General features: G+C 52.9%; 1 protein-coding gene across 1 annotated transcript; it reads right to left on the bottom strand.

Annotated features, from left to right (window-relative positions):
• Window positions 1-4,005: 4,005 nt before the first annotated feature.
• RBM41 (RNA binding motif protein 41) lies at window positions 4,006-11,685 on the bottom strand. The gene is made up of 7 exons (XM_080365528.1): window positions 11,560-11,685; window positions 10,744-10,860; window positions 9,959-10,151; window positions 7,546-7,750; window positions 5,888-6,264; window positions 5,161-5,308; window positions 4,006-4,433 (listed from the first exon to the last, which is right to left on the bottom strand). The coding sequence occupies exons 1-7, from the start codon at window positions 11,565-11,567 to the stop codon at window positions 4,276-4,278; spliced, it is 1,206 nt and encodes a 401-aa protein (XP_080221654.1). The 5' UTR covers window positions 11,568-11,685; the 3' UTR covers window positions 4,006-4,275.
• Between the last annotated feature and the right edge of the window lie 427 nt (window positions 11,686-12,112).

Here is a 12,112-nt window from a genome sequence, read left to right as displayed (position 1 = left end):
AAACGTGCTGTGTGCACGTGGCCAAGGGACAGCTGCAGGCAGCCTGTGGCTCAGCATCATGGCAGTGCCACCAGCACCCCATGTCGCTTTGGAGGAGGGCAGCAGCACAGTCGCTCAGCCAAGCGAGGACACCATTTTGCTGGCTGAACAACAGCAGTGGGATAATCACTGTCTCAGCACGGATAAGATCCATGTAGGTCTGGGAAAGCAGCCCCATGCCGAGAGCCCCTCCAGTCTTGGTGAAGATGATGACATCCTCCCCCAGCCACATGGAACCAGACTTCAAGCTGTACAATCCAGTGGATGGGTGGTCTATCTTCACAGTCTTCTCCATAAAACCGAAGTTGAAAGCAAGCAAAGCAAGAAGGGGCTAGAAACGGGGAGCGCCTGCCTCACTCCAGGAGCAGGTCTACATTACCACTCTTAACTTTTGCAGAGGGATCTTAGCTCCTGTTCAGCAGGGAAGACAGCAGGGATCACTGCAGTGCTGGTAATGAAGCCAAATCCTGCCAGTCCTATACTGCCTTCACCACTGAAGAACCACATAAATTGTCAGGAAGAGTTACTCACAAGGAGGATTTATTTAACACCTAGGGAAGGACTCCAACCCTAAATAAATAAGCACCTCCACAACATTTTTTATATTATGGACAAGGATATCAAGAAGATGAAGAAAATCAAGAAAAGCAAGGCAGTCTGTTTCCAGCACTGCACACCCAGGCCAACAGACAGCCAGGGAAACCCCACGGGCCAGTTCTTCATAATTATGCACCAAGCCGCATGTCTCGCTGTCCCTTCTGGGATGGTTTGTACCAGCAATGTGATGGCCTTCCTCCACTGCACACAACGGCAGGGCAGGAAGGGGACAGAGCCTCTGGTTTTTATTTCCTGAACCCCACTCACTTTTCCAAAGTGCTATGGTTATGTGTCTTCTGTATTTAAAGAAATAACTTCCTCTGCTTTCCTCCCCTGCATTTTCCTTATCTCAAACAGAATGGTCAGACAGAAGCAAAACCAAGCCCCAGCCCCTTCATCCCTGTGGATTAGCTGTAACAGAGGAAGAGCAGGAGTTCTGCATTGAAAGATTCCTTCCTCCAGCCTTACAGACCTCTAGTCTGAGAGGCAACCAAAGGAGCACCACAAAGGCAGAGCCAGTTTGTCAAAAAAACCCTCACCCTTTCTGTGTTTGGGTTCAAAATGCCATGGTAGAATTATAACCTCTGTAAAGCTCACATCACTGATTGTTCAAGTAAAAGCTTAAAACCTGTTTTCATTGTAGTTAGTTATGTAATTAAAAGACAAGCCCTACTGAACTGAAATTTCTTATCACATTTCAAACCTCTTGCCATTAGTCTGCCTTATTCTCTCTCATCGCTATAAATACTTCACATAGAAATATTAACATGATACAAACACGTCCTCTAAAGCCATGACTTTAGAGCATCCACAGGTAACACAGACAAGAGGGGAAACTCCCCCATAACGTGAATCTACAGAAAACGACTCTTGGTTTGACTTCAGGCACATATGTTCAGTTTTATATAGACCTTCTCTATGTCACAGCACAAAAGTACCTCCTCTGCTTATTACACAGTTTGCTCACCAAGGAGCCAAATGGCTTATGTTAGGGTGGTTAATGACAAGCAAAAAGTTTGCTATGATTCCCTAAACCACTCATCACACATCGAGGCAGACGGCGTACACATGTGAGAGCAGTTATTTTGCTCCTCTGCATTACTGGAAAGGTGAGGAAGAAGCAGGGAGAGATGTATACATTAACGCTGGATGCTTGCTTTGGCTGGAAGCTGAAGGCCAGTGGCAGTGCTCACGGGAGAGAAGAGAATCCAGCCCAGCAGCTGGATAGGGGAGGGCTCATGGCTTGTTACCTGAGCGTGCATAAGAGTGTGTGAGGAGTCATTCCTGCCCTGTTTTCTATGGAAGTTAGACAAAGATGACCCTTGAACTCCACAACATCAACTCAGAAGAGCTTGGCTGTCACACTGTGATGCAAAGCATCATCTATGGAAAGAAAAAATGTAGTCAGTAAGAAATAACAGTATTACATCCCCATTCGCTCCCAAGCCATCTTTGCCCTCAGGTCAGTTTCAAGGAGGAAAAGCAGCTTCCCAAACCACCTCTCTTCCCAATGGGGGAGTTGTGCCTGGGAAGGGAGGTGGCACACTGCCTAAGCCTCGAGGGTTTTGAGGCTAAACCTCCCAGCGGTGAGGTGGGGCGGGTGTGCCGGTGCCAAGCAGCACAAAGCAGGGGGGGACACGCCGTGAGGTCGGCTGGATGCTGCTGCCACCGGGCCCGGGGAGCTGCGGGCGAGCTGCGGGAATCCACCCGCCATCACCGCACAGCTACTGACAACGGCTCCGTGACCTCTGCACACCCCCAGCGCATCACGGACGTTACGGACAGGCCGCTTAGCAAATCCGTGCGGATTTTTTTTTAAACACACCACAGCTTGCACTGCCGCCTCCGGCACCGCGGCCGGCCGGGGGTAGCGGCCACAGCCCGGGGGACAGGCCGCGGGCTCCGTCAGGGCGCCCGGCGCTCACCGAGTAGCGTTGCCGGGGGCGCTGCGGGTAGCGGGGGCGCGTCCGTGAGGCAGAGACAGCGACGGCGGAGCGGGACGGGCCCGGCCCGGCGGCAGAGGGCCACCTCGATGCCGAACTGGCGGGCCACAGCCCGGCTGCCTCAGCCCGCCGGCCACAGGATGGCGGCGGCTCGCGGCGCGGCAGCGTTAACGCTCCTCCGCCCCGCCGGGCGTGGCGACATGGCGGCGCCCGGTGCCGTACAAGAAGATGGCGGCGCCCAGCGCTGCGCCGCAGCTAGGGCCACCTGGGAGCACCGGCGGAACCGCCTAGTGAGGCCCCTGCCTCAGGGGTGAAGGTGCCCGAAACGAGAGGCCGCCGGCGGTCCCGGCGCTCAGGCCGGGCTGGCAGCAGTTGCCCCAGTCGGGGCAAGTGGCTGGCAGCAGCCTCAGCGCAGGGCATGGGCCTCCCGGGGCACTGGGGTCCAGCCAGGCCTGGGCCTGGGCGACTCTCCTGGGGATGGGGCTGAAGGCAGCCCCGGGGGTTTCTGCCACGGCCCTGCCGTCCGGCGGGACAGGGCAGGCAGAGTGTGCTGGGCTGTACAGCTCTGGGGCGCTGGGGCCCAGCACCACCCCGCAGCGATGCTAGTGCTCTGGGGCCTGGACAGAGCAAAGCCTGCTGGCACCAGGGCAAAGCTGGTGCTCAGCAACACCACAGCCCCTTTTCTCTTTCCATTTTTCAATTTGCTCTGAACCAGAATCACCTCCTTGTAGACCTGGTGCAGCCTTGGCCAGATCAATGTATCTGTGTTGTTGCAAGCGCCTTTACCAGAAGGACAGTTGTGAGGAGAGTCACACTGCCTGGAGGAGAAAAAACAACAGCTCTTCGGAGCATTCCTCCTCTTCTCAGGCTGTATTTAGGCATGCAGAGGAAGCCTGCAATTTGGCTGTGCTGGGAAAGCCTGGGTTCCCTCAACCACCACCACCAAGATCTTGGATGCTGCCCTCCCAGGAGCACTGGGGTACCATGGGAAGCATATGATACCAGCTTGCTTTGCTAACAAAAAGCACTAAAACAAGTTAGCACACATAAACCATGACATCTGTCACAATAGCACACCACCAGAGCAACCAACCGTCCTCCATGCCACAGGGCTTTATGGGGATCAATAGGGAGGAGCCAAAACTTATTTGCAATCACAAACCAGCTGTGTAGTAAGATATCTGGGCGGCCAGTGTCTGGAAGAAAAGGGACAGTGTTTTTTCTCATCCTAAAGCAACATATCTCTGCAATCAGAGATGGGGCAGCTGCCCCACCAGTCCCTGCATCAGTCAGGCAGGCACCCCAGCTCCCAGCGCAGAGGCTCAGACTAATGCTGTTGATGCAGTCCTGCATCAGCAAAGTGTGGCATACTTGGCTCTAGGAAGACTTGCGCAGGACAAAGGTGCATAAACACACACTAAGGAAATACCATAATAAATACGTTTATTTACAGGGCTTCCTCCCTCCCTCCTTGCCACGAAAGGCACACACGTAGAACAGGAGAAAAAGCCATTACACCTCAACAGTGTAAAGACAGTGCCTATCTCAAAGAAAAGCCTAGTCCCCAGCTCTCTCCCTTCCCCACTCTGAGATTCATGGACCTTATATTAACTCCTAACAGTCCTTCACTGTCCCAGTTACAACTGAGGAGTTCCCATGGCCATGCAAATCCACAAGGTTCCCAGTTATCCATCCCTTACTTGGCCGGGGGGGTCTCTCCAGCAGATGAGCAGGGAATGGCAGAGTCAGCCTCTGGCAAACGTCCCTTGCTTTTCCCAAATTCAATCACCACTGGCTTCCCCTGCAGATGGTAACCATTCACCAACAGCATGGCAGCCTGGGCTGACTGAGTATCTGCAACAAAAGAGCAAAATGGGCGCAGGTTATACAGCAAGTCCTGGCACAGACGCACATGGTGTCCACACAGATGTTCCTGGTTCACAGACCCTCAGCTTGCACCACGATACAGTGCAGTGCTGGAATGCTCCAGCCAGAGTGACGTGCTGAATATAAATACAGCACAGGACAGACTGTATCCCTTCTGTTTTGATGAATCTTCTTCGAATCCAGGGAAAAGACTATGACCTGACAGGAAGAGGCAGTGGACTTCCCTCATTCTCCTTGGAGAGCAGGCTTGGTGTGGATAACTGGCTAGCTGAAAAAGTTCACATAGACATAGTCCAGCTGGCTGGACAAAAATGCACATCGCTCTCAGCTTATCTGAAGTAAAGCAAAAATACACTATCCCTGGCTGTTCTTGTTACACAGTAACAGGAAGATTGCGGTGGGAAAAGAATGTTACAGGTGGGAACAGATAACTACAGAAGAGAAACTAGGGGCGGGCTTGATATTTAGGTAACTAACCAATAATGAGCTTAACTTTTGTAATATGTATGAGCTAATTATAAGAAGGTATAAAAGGTGACTGTAAGAGACAATAAACGAAGTCTGCTGATCACTCATATTGAGTGACTGTGTCTTCCCTCCGTCGCGACAACTTGGTGCTAGCCCAGTGCCCTGCAGAACACATGGCACCTTCGTGGGTCAGGGAAGAACTGAAAGGCATAATGCAGCAACTCACCAGGGAACGTGATGAAAGCCTGACCCCTCATCCGGCCGTTCAGGAGACGGAACTGAATTGGTGGGCTGTCCTCCTTCTGGAACCGAGCAAACAAGGACACTAGATCCTTCATCGTCACTTGAGGGCCCAGGTTCTTCAAATACAGCACCTGTTCCAGAGACACAGAGTATCAACTGGCCTGCGCCACACAAAGAGACACCTTCAAACCTCATCCCAAATCCATACACCTCAAAGATAAGAATTAGTTCAGCCCCTCTGCCATCCCAAAGTCCTTCTTCCATGTGCATGCCAACAGGGGAGTTTGGAACACAGGTGGATGTATGGAGAAAGGCAGCTCTGGACTGAAGGCATCATCATGTTTGCCTGCACCAAATGCCAATAGCTCCAGTTATTTATAAAACGCAACAAGCTCCGGCTACCAGTTAAGCACAGTTTGAGTAAAATCACAGTTGGTCTCAGTCAGGCCCAAACAGGGAGAGTGCGTCTGGACTAGTGACTTGCCAGAGCCAGGAAGGGCCAGGGTCTGAAGCACAGCTCTTTGCCAGGCCGGGCAACTTCCCACTGGAGCCAAAGGTCCTCCTCCCTCCCAGAGCAGAGGCTGCTCTCTCTTGGCCAGGAAGATCAACCAAGCACCCTCCAGACAACAGCAAAGAGGAGCCTTCTCCTGCTGAAGCAGCTTCAGGGCAAGCTAGTGAGGAAGAATAAATCCTGGTTCATCTCAACATACCTTGTTGGGTTCCCCAGGATGGTAGGACGAGAACCTGGGTATATTCCGAAGTTCTTCCTCTGAGAGACGGTTTTTGCAGATCTCCTCTTCCGGGACAAACTCTACAGGTTCTTTGATAACCACAAACCCTGGAGGTGACTGGTGGGGCCTTGTTGCAGGAAGGCTAGGACTTCCTGCCTGTTCTGCCTGCTCTTCCTGGTCTGGAAGTGATGACTCCTCAGCCAGCGGCTCCTGCGGGGCCAGGGAAGGGCACAAGCATGGGTCACTCTTGGTAGGCTGGACTTCTTCAGATGACTTCTTGCTCAGCAGCTCTTGGTAAACACTCTCCAGATGAACCATGGGGTCCTTTTCATCTGTAACCCTCTTCTGACTGTCATCTAATCCACAACAGAGAAACATGGTAATGTGACTACCACCAAGAACCTGGAAAACGCACAGACTGCAGGAAGAGACACAGACAAGAGAAACCCTGTTCCAATGCAGCCTCCAGGCATCTGCCAGCCAGGCCCTGCAGGTTATTTAAAACAAGAACAATGGCCCCAGCAGCCAGCAAGTGCTGGTGTCCCAGCTCAGGATGAACCTGCAGAGAGCAGCAGCTCCACCAGTGCTTTGTACAGAACTCATTTCTTCCAGAGATGTCCTCACTAGCTTGTCTGCAGCCACATTTCACCACATTCTAGTGATTCCTTCAACACACCTTCCTACTCCTGCACGCACGGCCAGGATGTGCCACACTGCCTTTCTACACCACTATGTGGAACAAAGTTTTTGCTTCCAGGAACACCATCAGATTAAGCTCCTGGGTTCAAAGAAGGTTCATGGCATGGACTGACCAGTGACACCTCCTTTACCCTATTTAATGGAAATGAGAACAGAACTGAGAGGGGCATCTCTCAGCCTACCAGCCTCAACCTTGCTGCCTCTTGGTTTCACTAAATGCCACAACACTGACACCAAAGGAGGGAGCAGGAGCCAGAGGACACTGGGTCAGTGAGACATTAGAGCTTGAACAGCATCAACACTGATAAAAGCAGTGTTTTAGGAGTTCAGAGTTTAGAAGTTCCTCTTAATCTTCGATTTAATACTGTTTAACATACAAAAATCAGTCTGGGCTGGAGCTTCATGCCAACTCTTGACTCTGCATCCAGAAAAGTCACATTAAACCACAGGCTTGGGGACAACACTGCTGGCACAAGAAGTGCTGTCATCCCATGGACAAGGTACTGGGAATCAGCAACTAGGCTCCAGTTCAACTTTGGCTACTGGGAGAAGCCTTTAAGTCGTCACTCCTACTCTTCTCTGCACTGTGTCTTTGCTTCGGTCCCACCCTTGTCAGACCGCAGTTAAAGGGATGATTCTAACCTCTGCCGAAGCGTAACCCCAGCTGCTCTTCCACATACCGAGCTGGGCTCTGCAGAACATGCAACAGATTGACGAGATCCATGCTCCAGAGATGGACTTTACAAGACTCTAAATTAAACCCTTCAGAGAGCCCACTCTCTGTCTGCTCATGTAAGAGAGGAAAATATCTCCTCCCACACAGTGCCAAAACAGAACCATGCCTTCGGGGACAGAAGGCCAGACAGAAATGTATTACACTCCCACACACCATGGCTCTGTGCTGGAGCAAAGGCAGGAACAGCTTTGAGCTCACAAACCTTCATGGTAGAGTGCCCGGAGGAAGGAGTGGCGGTCTGTTCCCTGAAAGAGGGCATTTTCAATCTCCATCTCCCGTCTGCTCAGCTGCTTGCTGCCAGCAAACCTCTGGGGCAGAGCGAGTATGCGCTGACGCTCTTCCATCTTCTCCTGGATGGCATGGAGTCGGTCCTGTGTGGCCTCTGGGGCTGCTCCGAGCCCAGAGCCCTGGAAGACAGACACAGCTTTGCTCAGATATGGCACATGCCTCCTTTTAAGTCTTGGACAACTTCACATCCTCCGGCCCTGGAGTGGGTGCAACTAGGAACCATCCCCCACAAGAGCAGGTCACAGAGAGGTCCTGTTACTGCAAGGGTAGGACAGAAACATAACCACTCAGCAAGCCTCAGACCTTGAAAGAAGTAGAGAAACAGCCCCTTTCTCCTGACCTTTCTGTGCTGCTTTCCTTTCCCTGGCCTCACTGCCTGATGGTGCCTGTGTCCCTTTGTCCCAGCAGCCCCTGCCTCTGCCAGGCACAGCCATGTGCCTCTGCCAGGCACTAAGGCCACCTACAGTAACTGCACAAACTCCCTTTGGCATCTCTTTTGTCATGCCTATAGCATTCCTGAGCTCAAGTTTCCACCAAGCTTTTGGTCTATCACTCCGTCAAGACTGAGAGAGCCCAATTTACTGAAAACTGGACCCCAAGCTGCCATCTGGCATCAGAGGGTAGGTTTATACTCAGGACTAAACCCCTGATCAGCTTCCAGAAACCACTCAGCTACTGCAGCAGACCTCACAGCTAACCTGGCTACAAGTGAGCATTCCTGTATAAATAAACCTCGCTGCACAGGGCCAGAGCATTGCTAAGACTCACCGGACTCGTGTTGCCAAAGCAGAGACATACCCCAGCTTCTGGAGAACCACCTCTGTTCGCCTATCCACCTCTATCAGAATCCAGAGAATATGCTTTTATGGAGTTGTAGGTGGATTTTCTTTTCTGAAATTTAGTTTGAGAATTACTGTGGCAGATCCTTCTGCCTCAGACAAGAAACCAGGCTTTCTCCCTGCATTGAGCACAATTTAACAAGGACTTTCTCATGAGTACCTCTCCCTTCCCACCTGATTGCATGGGCCCACATCTGTATGGCTTCCATTCATCGTTTCACAGTTTCCCTGGGGCAAAAAAGCCTGTTTATACAGAAAAGCAATTCCAGAAAATTTGGAGTACTTTGTTCTCAAAAATAGCTGCAGGTTAGCAGCTGAAAATAACAGAAGCCTGCACTCAGTACTTTGCTGAGAGCTCCACAGGCAATCTGAAGTTCTCTCTGTCTCAGCCGATTCCTCCTTGGTGAATCTTCTACTCGACCTCCCCATACAAAGCCACACATCACTATCTGACTTTGGCTTTCTCTCTGAATATTCTTCTCTCACAAGCTGTACCCTAATGTCACTGGTTCTTTCTGTCCAAGTAGTGTTTCCCCATGCTAATCTTTATTTCTAAAGATCCCAGAACTGATTTCATACCAAATACAACAGCTTGTACTGTTGACATTAGTTTTAATTCTTAACACCACCCCTCTCTAAACCAAGTTTTAATACAGGCCACACCAGGGTTGGGTTAGCATTTAAACACCAAAGCAAGTAATGACTTCAGCTGAAGAGAGGCAAACCCATGATTGCTGCAGACAGCTTCCCCCTGCACACAGCTACTGCTCAGGAAGAGGAGACAGAGGGAAGTCAAGGGTCAGCCCAAGTCCTGTTTTGCACCTGATATAGGAGAACCCTGAAAACTTTTTGTCTCTGGAGTATGAGAGAAAAGGGTGAATGTCAGGGAAGGGGAGAAACCTGCCTTGGCACTGCTCTGCTACAAACTGCACCCAAAGAGGAGCACATCGTTGCAATCACATGCTTGGTCTAACAGTTCCACACTGCTATTTTTACATGGCTGTTTCAAGTCCCTTGAAGCATCTGCAAGCCCCTGAGGAGAATGTACAAACCCCTCCCCACAGACAGCTGTCCCAAGCCAGCTGTAGGATCCAGGGATGTGTCCGAATACAGAAAGGAGGTGGTTCAGGTGCTTTGAAGTGTTCCTTCCTTTTTCTCCTCCAGCCTTTAAACCCTTCTTACACAGGTATGAACAGGTGAAATTATTTGCTGGACACCACCAAGGCAGAAGCAGGAATATAGTCGGGTCCTGCTGTTTTCCAAAGAACTAACTCTTCTCTCCACCATAGCTTTTAGCACAAGACTATTCCACCAAAGAAAACAGGCCAGAAAAAATGTGGGATCATGCTGGCCTAAAGGCAAGAGATAGATGGAGCGGCCATTCTTTACCAGAGGGCTTACAAAGAACTTGACTTTTCTACCAGGGTGCTGCAGGCCACGGGGTTAGAGGGACTTGAACACATTCTCATCAGAGCAGAGCATGCCTACCTTCCCTGTAGACGCCCGGTTCTTCCAGAGCAGGATCTCTAAGTCAGAGAGTCCCAGTTCGCGGAGAGAGGCAGTTTCTTTGTTGCTCTCCTGCAGGGCCTGGAACTGCGACAAGGTCAAAGCCCCCGCCGCCTCTTCCCCAAAAGGCTTGTAAAAAGCGGCAGGGGCAAAACATCTTCTCTTTGACTTGCATCTGTAACCCAAAGCAACAGAACAGCAGAAACAACTTAGCACCAAGAAACTGGGGAAACAGGAAGGGACTGGCCTCTCCCCCCAACCATGCTTGGTCCTGCTGCATCTAGGCAGAGATGCCACGTTTGAAAACACAGCTGAGCCACGCTCTCCCAACTCTTTTCCCAGCCCAAAAGACCTCGCAGGGCAGGAAGCTGGCCCAGCACTGGCAGAAGGCACCTTGTAACACTGTAACACCAACCAACCAGCAGGTACAAACGCAGACCAGCCTGGTGGGGACAAGCTCTCCAGCCAGAAACTCACTCCTGTGTCCGGCCCAGGATAAATCAGTTATTTTCACCTACTGGGTGAACATTATTTACCACCAGCATTTGTTCCAGTAGACGAGGGCTTATCTCCTGCTGGGGTGTCTGGGCAGGAGAAGCAGCAGTGGAAGGGTTTACTCAGCTGTTTTGGCAGACAACAGCCTGCACCAAACATCTCCCCGTAGGGACAGGAGACCCCAGTGAGGCAACACTGCTGCTGCCCCTAACATGGCCAGACTGCCCACCAGCCCCTCCAGCAGCACCCCCATGGGCCAGATCACGACTTACTGTTCGATGGAGATGGTGGTATCGAGCTGGTGGTGAAGGAGGCTCTTTAGCTGCCTCTCTCCTTCTGTCTCCAAGTCTTCCAGTAGGAGCTCATCACTGGAGAGGCTGCTGTTGACCCTAGGACACAAAAGCACAGCAGATGCTGTGTGACTACGGAGGTGGTCAGTCAGGCAACAGGGAAAATGCTGCTCAAAACCACTGCTACAGCCTCCCTGTATGGTTTTACAGGATCTAAAGCACAACAAGGAACCAAAACTACCTGCACAAAGCTCCCGCTAATGTTAACTAGAAAAGCCAACAGATTTGGCTCTACTTCGAGAGGGTTAAAAATACCCTACAGAGTTATTTGTATTTGTTTTGTTTTGTTTTTTTTAATTATCACGTGCAATCTTATTTTTATCGGTGAAAAGGTATCAGTAAACAGGCACTGCTAGCTCCAAACGAGTCAAAAAGGAAGCAAGCCGAAGGCGCAGAGCAGCAGTGGATCTGAGCAGCGCTCTACGGGCACCCGCCACCCCCCGGCCGGGGCTCGGCCGCCCGGCCCCGCGGCGTCCCCCGTGCCTCGGCCCCCTGCCACCAAACCGGGCACCGGCCGGGCTCAGCACCGCCACGCTCGGGGCCACGGCAGCCCCCAGAGGGACTGAGGCCTCCGGGTGACACGCACACCCCCACAGCCCCCACCCCAGCGCCGCCCCGCAGAACAGCGCGCCCGGCGCGGTGCCGGAAGGACGGCCGGGCCGCGCCGCTACCCGCAGGGAAGGCTGGCAGGACCCCGCGCCAGCCGCTCTGGAACGGGAGGGACCCCCGGCCGCTCACCGCCGCATGGCCGGCCGCGCCGCCAGCCCCAGCAGCGCCCGCCAGCCCCGCCCGCCGCGGCGCGGGGGCCGCCGGGAACCGGGCCGGAAGGGCCGTCACTGCGCGCCGGGGCCGGGCACGCCGCGGGCGGGCACGGGGCAGCGCGGCCTGGCAGCTCACGGCGGGCCGCCAAGTAAACCCGCAGATACTCCTCGCGATCGCTGAGGCGGGTACACGGCTCCGCTCCCGGATGAAAGCCCGCTGTGAAGGGGCCGGAGCCCTCCGCGAGGACTCCGCGGTGGCCCCCAACGGCCCCGTATAGATCGGCACAGAAACGCCGCTCCCGCGCCTTCAAGGGCGGTGAAACCTGCACCCAGGGGGAAAGTCAACGAGCGGCTCGTTAGAGGCAGGAGATGACTCTCACGCGCAGGCCCTTCCCTTTTCTCCGGGGGACAACACACAGACAAAGCCGACGGGTGCGGGCCCAGGAAGGAAAATACAAAGCAGAGCCCCTCACCCAGCATCGGCACCCCTTCAGCACCGGGCAGGGCCGAAGCACAAAGCCCACAGGAGA

Source organism: Falco punctatus (genome assembly GCF_963210335.1).
Source record: "Falco punctatus genome assembly, chromosome: 15".
Taxonomy (NCBI): domain Eukaryota; kingdom Metazoa; phylum Chordata; class Aves; order Falconiformes; family Falconidae; genus Falco; species Falco punctatus.
This window is presented reverse-complemented; position numbering and strand designations above follow the sequence as displayed.